Below are 9223 nucleotides of genomic sequence, written 5' to 3' on the forward strand. Positions count from 1 at the left end.
GGGACTTTATCCTTAATCAGCCAAGTACAATGCCCAAAAAAGTAGGAGGAGTGCAATAAACATTTGATGAATTATTTGGAAATGCTAGCCACGTAGCTGTTTCCTCTCATACCTTCCTCTTGACATTTATATAAATATGTATGGTTCCTTTTGATTGTAAAAATAATACTGTTCACCACACATCTTTCAGAATGGCTAAAAGGAAAGGATGGAAAATAACAAGTGTTGGTGATGGACTTGAAGCAACAGAAATGCACACACATTGCTAAAGGCAGTAGAAATTGGTACAACCACTTTGGAAAACTGTTGGCAGTATCTATTAAAGCTGGGTAGAATCTCATAAGCCAGGAATTCCACTCCTGGGAACAACCTCAGCACAAAGGCACGCATATGTTCACCAAGATGCATATTTTCATCAAAAGCGGCACTACTCAAAATAGCTCCAAACAAGAAAATACATAGATGCTCATCAAAAGCAGAATGGATAAACTTACTGTGGTGTGGCCACATACAGCAAGGAAAAAGAAGCTACACTCAATAACATGAAGGAACTTCATGAAATTAATTTTGAAGACAAAGAGTCAGATTTTTTCTTAAAAAGCACTTACTGTATGATTACTTTTATATAAAGCATAAAAATAGGCAAAACTATTCTATGCTGTTGGAAATCAGGAAAGGTCATCCAGAAGTGGAGGGTTAGCGACTGTAAGGAAATAGGAAGGGGGAGATTCTGGAGGTGCTGAAAAGGTTCTGTTTCTTGATCTGGGTACTGGTTACATGAGCATACTCAGTTCTGTATGTGTATTATACTCAAATAGTGTTTTAAAGAATAATACATCTTATTTGAGAGAAAGCTGGAAAATACAGACATGTTTCAAAAAATTTAAATCACCCACAACCCACTACCCAGAAATAACTACTATTAACATTTTGGATTGTTTCCTTCTAGTCTTTTTTTGAAGCCAAGGTGCTTGTGCTACCTCCCACTGTTCCCCACATATTTACGCATGCACATTTTGCTAAAAAAGGTTCATTTCTATTTAGTTTTACTTTCAGTTTATTTTTACTTCAAGTTAATCCATATCATCAAATATTCATTGCAAGCATTTTTTTAAGCTGCTGCAATATACTCTACCAAATATATATACACATATACACACACACTATATATACACATAGCTCCCAGAAGAAAAACTACTGGGTCACGAACATTCTTCAAGCTCTGCATTCATTCTCTATTTCCTTCCAGAAACGTTGCATCCTCTGCAAGGGCTCTAACCCTCATACCTTAGATCACAATCCAACCCCAGGTGATTTATTATAATTCCTATTTGCTTTTAAAATGGTCGGGCTTAAAACAGAACGAACGAATCTGCCGTTTTAAACCCGGCTGACGCGCTCAGCAACCCCGGCTCTCTCCCTTCCAGGCGCGCGGGCTATGGAGCAGCACCTGGGCCCCGCAGGGCGGCCGCGCCTGCGCCCTCGCGCCGCCCGGTTGCCGTGGGAACCGCAGAGCGCGGCTGCGTCCGCAAACCCAGCTGTGAGGGGTTCCGAGGCCCGGGCATGGAGCTGCCGGACCCGGTCCGCCAGCGGCTGGGAAACTTCAGCCGGACCGTGTTCAGCGACTCCAACCGGACCGGGCCGGAGTACAGCGAGGGTCCGGGTGAGTGGCGAAGGCCCAGCGCAGGGGGTGTGGCCCGCCGACGGCCTGGCGCCTGTTGTGGTGCGGCCAGACTTTGCCCGGACCTAAAATGGCGGTTTCGCCTTCAGCTGGCCCTCCGCAGTGCGGGAAGCGCCCTGATCGCCGGTCAGTCCTGGGCTGACCACGCTGCGGCCTGGCTGGCGAATTGCGAGTGGTGCTGCTGAGTTGGCGCTGGCCTTCTTCAAAAAAGAAAAATATAAAATCCGCCTTCGCAGCACACGTCCTGTCCCAGCCGTCTGCGAAGGCCGACGTTGCTTTCCCTCTGCAGCGTCCGCCCTGGCTCTGCTGGCCAGGATGGAGCGAAAACAGCCCAGGCAGTCTCCCCGTCCCGCTCCCCACCCCCACCCCGATAACATTTCTTTTCCTTTTTTCTTTAGCTAGCAAAACAAGTATGTTCCACCGCAAGTCCGTTTTCTGGCAGAAGAGATGGAAAGAAGTTTTTTCAATGAGTCATTTTGAACCGCTATCCACTCCAGAGTGGCAGCTGCCACACTAGCATCGCCTTCGACAAAACTCGCCCTCTTCCCTGCTTTCTCCTTCCCCTTCCCTGTATGTAACTCTTTCCCTACGTCTGGTAACAAAATACAGCAACGCTACATTCAGCATGACGACAGGTGATAACGCAGTCACCTTCACCTCCTCGTAAATCGTGATGATGGGCAACATAGCGTCAACCACTCCCATGCGGTTTTTATCACTGAATTCTGCTGGGAAATAGAAATCTTTTCTTCTTGCCTGGTTTAGGGATTTTTAAAAGAGGGCAGAGAAAAGTAAAGTCAATTCCCACAGTTGCGTTTTTTCACCCTGATTACTTGCCTGTCCCCCACATGTAGCCCTCTTCATGATTTAGGATGTACAGAGAAAAAGGTAATGTGAAAAATTAGGTTTTTACAGTTCTGATTCTAAAGCTAAGGGTTAACAGGCACTAAAATCTGATGATGCAAGGTATCAGGGGTTAGCAGACGTTTTCTGTAAAGGGCCAGATAGTAAATATTTTAGACTTTGCAGGCCAAAGGTCTCTGCGGCAGCCACGGATAATGATAATTGAATTGAAATGGTGGAGTTCCAGTGAAACTTTATTTATGGACACTAAAATTTGAATTTCATATGATTTTCAGTGTCACAAAATATTATTCTTTGATTTCCCCCCCAACTATTTAAAAATGTGAAAAACTGGTTTTAGTTCACTTGCTATACAAAAACAGGCAGCTGGCTGGTAGTTTGCCTACCCCTGATTTATATAATGTTTTAATTTAAGTTCCATTTACAGAACTCGTACTTTTGCAAAATTTAGTAAATTCATGTCTTGTGCTTTCAGGGTTCATTTACATAGTCATTTGGTTTTCAATTGCATGATTATAAGTTTGATCAGCTGAAATATAGACAGTATAACTGAAGATGCTCATGTACAAAATTTCTAACATAAAAACTTCTTTGCAAAATTTGACTACAGTTTTTGCTCCAAAGGTATTAAAATTTTCAGCTTAACTAATTTATCGTTATCTTTCTACATTTTCTTCTTTGTGGATCTGAAGTAGGTTTAATTATTTGTACTATAATTGAAAGTGTCTACCTTACCATGTCCACAGCTGACCAAGAGTTGTACTGTTATGAAAAAAAATCCTAGGCTGGTGAGTTGCCTTCAGATATAACAGATTTTAAAAATGTATTGGTTTATCAGTGATAATTTAATAAATAGGTGCAAGCAAAAGTAGATCATCACAATTTTTTTTAAAGTAGATCATAGTAGTGAGGCATATTCTTGGAGCTAATGGAAGCTTTCTTGCTATGAGAGATCATGATTATTCCTTATAATTTTAAATTTATTAAGTGACAGATATAAAATACTCAGCTGTGGAGACAAAAAAATCAGTTTTTAAGAAATTTATCTTAGGGGCCAGCCCCGTGGCGGAGTGGTTAAGTTTGCGCAATCTGCTTTGGCGGCCCAGGGTTTCGACGGTTCGGATCCTGGGTGCTGACATGGCACCGCTCTTCAGGCCACGTTGAGGCAGCGTCCCACATGTCACAACTGGACAATGTACTGGGGGGATTTGGGGAGAAACAGCAAAAAAAAAAATTTATTTTAGAGCCTTTGTACATTCCTACATTTAGAGCAATTGATTTCAAAATATGTTTCTGCTCTTAAATTGTTAGAATTTGGTCAAATTTAGGATGCATTTGTGAGACTCAATTTACAAAATCAAATTCTTAATTTAGGGCCCTTCTCCCTTACATAAAAGCAAAAAATGCTATGTAATCAGCCTTAGATAAACGAAACTCACGAATGGCCACACTGATAATGTCCTTATAACAGTATGTTTTCATTCATTCATTCTTTCTGCTTATGCATATTTGGTATTTACCACGTGTAAAGCAAGATGCTAGATTCTATGAGGGTCTCAAATTTGAGTAGAATGTGGTCTGTGCTTATAGTGAGGCTGTGAATAAGTAAAAGAGAAGGAATGGGGACTAATATTTATTGAGTGCCTACTAAGTGCTAGGCATGGTGGTTGTTGAAATAATTTATATTATCTCTAATCCTCACAAGCAACCTGTGAGGTAATTTTAATGTTACTATTTTACAGATGAAGAAATTGAAGCTCAGAGAGGTTAAGTAACTTATCCCAAGTCTGGCATCCAGAGCTAAGGGGAGTTTGGGGAGTTCCGAGTTTACTTGGACTCCAAAGCTCGTGATCTCTTCAGTACACCAGACTGTGTCTCGAGTGAGGGGAGTGTGGTTCTTTGCTAACACTTCTTATACACAGGTTAGAGTGATAAGTACCTAGAGGGGAAAGAGATTTCTGCTGGGACGGGGGAATATGATCAAGAGAGAATTTATGGAAAAAGTGGTATTGAATTGAGTGTTAATGAATGGGTGGGATTAGGGTATGCTGAAAAGGCATGTGTGTCTATGATTTGGGAGATTAGTTTTTGTATGAAATTAGTTTATATGTGAAAGATTAGTTTTTGTATATTTAGTGTGTTCATTTTATAGGCTCTTTACAAAGAACTCTACAAAGGAGGCAATGATAATTAGTGTTGTCTGTTCACTATGATTCATATTGATATTCCACATTTAATCTATACCAGTAAGTGCACAAAAAGTCAGCAGACTATAATGGCAAAATGGTAAAATAATTGAAAAATATGAAACATACCCCCAAGTAGCCAATATATGAACTAAATAGTATTATGATGAATATTTTCTTTCACAGTCAATGATTATAAATAGGCTTAAATTTGGAGTTTTATTGAGTCAATACTGTAGTTATTCTAAGGAACTAAAGGATTTATAGGGTGTAGACCAAGATTAAGAATTTGTTCCTTTTCTCTTTACTTCTTCTGTAGATAATGAAGTGGTTTCCAGTTTGGCATTGCAGATGTCACTTTATTTTAACACTTACTTTTTCCCACTTTGGTGGGTGAGCAGTATTATGATGCTTCAGATGAAGGTAAGTCTGTGCCTTTATACTTATGCTGAGGTCTCTTCCGCCCATCCCTTGCATTGTTAGTAAAATTAAAGTTCTTAGTATTTTTGTTCTATCTCAAGACAGTTTTACTATATATGAGATTTTACAAACGTGTTTATTTTTGTTTTTTTAGTATTCAATCTTGCCTGATTACTACAAATTCATTGTGGTCACTGTTATCATCCTAATAACCTTGATTGAAGCTATCCGGTTGTATCTGGGCTACATGGGGAACCTGCAGGAGAAGGTAGGCTCTTCTTTCCTTTTTCTCAGTCTACACATAAATGCAATAAGGTTTTCATAGCAAGGAAAAGGCAGTGAGATGTGGTGAAGGAGCAAAGGCCTGTAGTTAAGGCCTGGCTCCAACTTTACCACTTCTGTCACTGTGGTCTGTTTGCTTAATCTCTTGAGCTTTAGTTTCTTCATATATAAAATGGGGGAAATATTTACTTCACAGGTTTGTTGGGATTAAATGAAATAATTTATATAAGGTATCTGAACGTAGTAAGCACATAAGAATTGATAGTTTTCCCTCTTCTCACCAGTCTTGAGGTACTTGGTCAATCAAACATATTTATTTGGATCCTGCATAAGAAAACGGGGGGAAATTATAAACTCATTTCCTATGCCAGTCATGTTTTTTGAATCATCCTGCTGCCTAAGCATTTATAGTTACCAGAGCTAAGGGATAATGCCCAAAGATTTCTATGGTTCTCTAGGCCCTTCATAATTAGGCCCCACCTAGCCTGTCTCACTGTATTTCTTCCTATTTCCTAATCCAAACATACATTCCAGGCTGATGTGTTGATTCCCAATCATGCTCATTCCACATCTTTGCTCACTTACCTCCTTCTCGCCTCTTTCTCCTTCTACCCAACTTAAAAGCCTACATCCCTGAATTCTTTCTTTCACCTACCCTAATCACTCTCGTCTTATTTCTTGTAACATTTAGTCTATCCCTCTAAGTGGTGCATTTAATTATTCACTAAAGTGTGTATTCGAGGATTGTCACATAAATTACTTTTACTTTTCTCTTCTAATCTAGACTATAAATTCTCTGAGGACAGTGTTATACTCCTTTTGAATTAGAGAGCGCATAATGTAGGTTCAGTCGTGCTAAGTACTTGCCTATCTAAATAGACAAAAAACTATACTTTACTCATCTGATTACTCTTAATGTGTGTCATTGCAGGTTCCTGAGTTGGCTGGCTTTTGGCTTTTGAGCCTTCTATTGCAGTTGCCTTTAATTCTTTTCTTGCTCTTTAATGAAGGCCTAATGAATCTGCCCTTGGAAAAAGCGATACACATCATCTTCAGTATGTTCCTTACTTTCCAAGTTGTTTCAGCATTTCTTACCCTGAGAAAAATGGTAAATCAGCTGGCAACTCGTTTCCACCTTCAAGACTTTGACCGGCTCTCTACAAATAGAGGAGGCATGAGAAGAATGAGATCCTGTATAGAAGAGATTTGACCCAGTGCTGTTGAGTGAAAATCTGAAAGATCATTCTAGAAGACTATAAGAGTTAGGAAAATGTCAGAGATCTAGCATGAGAAAAAGGACAAAGCAAGTGTTGTGTTTTTTTCGCCGAGGAAGATTTGCCCTAGGCTAACATCTGTTGCCAACCTTTCTCTTTTTTTTTTCTTTTTTTTTTTTTTCGGTTGAGGAAGACCAGCCCTCAGCTAACATCTGTGCCAGTCTTCCTCTATTTTGTATGTGGGTCACTGCCACAGCATGGCTGACAAGCAGCGCAGGTCCACACCCAGGATCCAAACCCACAAACCTGGGCTGCCGAAGCAGAGTGCATGAACTTAACCACTACCCCATGGGCTGGCCCCCAAAGCAAATGGTTTGAATTATATATACTCTCTAGCTCTGAAACACCAAAGTTGGGGGCAATAAGACTACTTGTACAGTCCATGAAAGCAGTAAGTCAACCCTAAAGCCTAGATATTGTCCACCTGATGCCAAATATCTTAATTTTGTTGTTGCTGTTGACTTTTTCAGGTGTGTAGAAATCTGTATTGGTGGTCGCAGTTTACCAGATATACTGTGATATTTCTAGTTAGCACCTTTAACTAGAAATGTGAATATTTCTTTTAAACTTGTTGGCTATCCATGTGTTGGCAGTACATCTGAAGCATATGGAAATGTTTGTCAATATTCTGGTGTATTAGACTATATTTATAAACCGAGACACCAAATTTTCATTCTGCTAGGGTTAAATTCTAACCCTAGTCTTAGCTATTATAGTGAGGTTAACAAGAAAGCAGGTGGGTTATCATGGTATTTAGGATATATTTTTATCATAAAATTGTAACTTTCACGAAACTATGTTCAGTATTTATGGTAGTGGTGTATAAAATGTCTTTATAATAAATTATAAAATATGTTAAAGTATCTGCAACAAATCATTCCTTTCTTGTATAATTGTTTTGTACAGTTCTTTGTACAGTTCCTATACAGTGGGTTTATTATTTTTATTACAGAGTTGCAAGGGAAGAAAGGAGGAAAAAAACCACCATATTAGAGAGCCTTCTAGGTAGTGGGTTCTGTACTAGGCACATTAACCCTCGTGATCTCATCTACTGCATCATTATTCACTGAAGAACTGCTTCATACCCAGTAAATTCACATGAGGCTTGATTGGAAAAGCCAGAGTGCCTGTTAATACATGGTGAGAGCTAGGATGACCAGAGGGACTATATCCATGATCCTAAATGAGCATGTTCCCTTGCTAATGGGAGAAACCTATTTAAGGAAATTCCATTAAGAACAAAGTTGCTTGGGTGTGTCTAAACATTTTAAAGTGATTATTGGATTATCTTAAGGGATATAATATTTTCTTCTTTCCTGTAGGGAAATGTGCCTTTATAAGTAATGTATTTTACTGAGACAGTGGTAGCTATATTTAAAATCGTTCTTTCCAATTTTCCTTTTCTGTAATTCATCTTCATCTTAGGATTTCCATATTTTGCCTTATTCATTCTGATATTGCTTAATTTTTGAAAATGTTTTCACTTCCCACCTTTGATTTCACCTGGCCAAACTGTTTATGCTAATTTTATTATTTCTGTTTTTTCTTATTCTATATAAAGTTCAATCAAAAATTTCTCCCCCTATGCACTGGCTTCTTAACCTTTCCCCAGTACCAAAGATGTCACTAGGTATACTCCAATAATTTGAAATTCAAAATAGAATTCTGCTTGGATAGTTTTCTAAAACTTATATTTATTTGCATGTGTTTCCAGATGGGAACAGATAGTGATTCTATGAGAAAATATAAAATAAGAGCACTAAGTCTACATAGCAGATAAATTAAGGGAATGATCAAGAAAGGCTTTTTCTGGGGCTGGCCCCGTGGCCAAGTGGTTAAGTTCTCGTGCTCTGCATCGGTGGCCCAGCTCATCAGGCCATGCTGAGGCAGCATCCCACGTGCCACAAATAGAAGGACCCACAACTAAAAATACACAACTATGTACTGAGGAGTTTTGGGAGAAAAAGGAAAAACAAAATCTTAGAAAAAAGAAAGACTTTCTATTAAACAGTTGTTTACAGAGTTTTGTTTTAAATATAAGAGCCTCTGATACATTTAAAGTTTAATTTAGGATTAAGAGATTAATAGCTAAAATGCTAGAGTTATAATAAAATTTTTAGACTACAAAAATTTGGGGAAAATGAATTTTATTAAAATTTTCCCAAAAAATTTTTTTCGCTGTAATAACTATATTGCTTAAAATGCAGATATAATAAGGGTGGGAAAAAAGAAACTACAAAAGTCACTTGAGAACATGACCAAGTCTTTTGTTTTTCATCTCAACAAAACCATGATTTTGTGTTAGGCTGAACCAGTATTTCCTATTGGAATATACCTGGTTGCCTACGTAACCCTATGAAAATTGAGGTAGAGAAGATATTTACATGTTAGCAAATCTGGAGTTTAGGCAATCTTTATTATATTTGAATAAGTTTGTCCATCCTTAATTCCTATTATATCTTTTTATCCGGGGATTCACAACACTGTTCTGCAAATTTCTAGTTCCAATGTTGAGC

The 9223-nt window shown here is 38.7% G+C and overlaps 2 protein-coding genes across 6 annotated transcripts in view; one reads left to right on the plus strand and one right to left on the minus strand.

Annotated features, from left to right (window-relative positions):
• The window catches only part of EHBP1 (EH domain binding protein 1), a 483620-nt gene extending 482031 nt beyond the window's left edge, over nucleotides 1-1589 (minus strand). Inside the window, exon 1 of one of the 3 annotated variants that reach the window (XM_070512730.1) lies at nucleotides 1451-1589. The gene's annotated coding sequence lies outside the window, so the exon portion shown is untranslated. The other 2 variants (XM_070512734.1, XM_070512736.1) reach the window with 2 other exon arrangements.
• On the plus strand, nucleotides 1524-7570 carry TMEM17 (transmembrane protein 17). Of its 3 annotated transcripts, none has more exons than XM_044772533.2 (5): nucleotides 1524-1663; nucleotides 2080-2569; nucleotides 5051-5154; nucleotides 5306-5419; nucleotides 6365-7570. In XM_044772533.2, exons 2-5 carry the CDS (start codon nucleotides 2554-2556, stop codon nucleotides 6641-6643), a joined length of 513 nt encoding a protein of 170 aa, XP_044628468.1. In that variant the 5' UTR covers nucleotides 1524-1663; nucleotides 2080-2553; the 3' UTR covers nucleotides 6644-7570. The 3 variants fall into 3 exon arrangements, with proteins under 3 accessions (XP_044628468.1, XP_070368853.1, XP_014692301.1); XM_070512752.1 differs by having other exon boundaries at nucleotides 2080-2316; XM_014836815.3 differs by lacking the exon at nucleotides 2080-2569 and having other exon boundaries at nucleotides 1531-1663.
• Nucleotides 7571-9223: the final 1653 nt, after the last annotated feature.

Source organism: Equus asinus, chromosome 6, assembly GCF_041296235.1.
Source record: "Equus asinus isolate D_3611 breed Donkey chromosome 6, EquAss-T2T_v2, whole genome shotgun sequence".
NCBI lineage: Eukaryota > Metazoa > Chordata > Mammalia > Perissodactyla > Equidae > Equus > Equus asinus.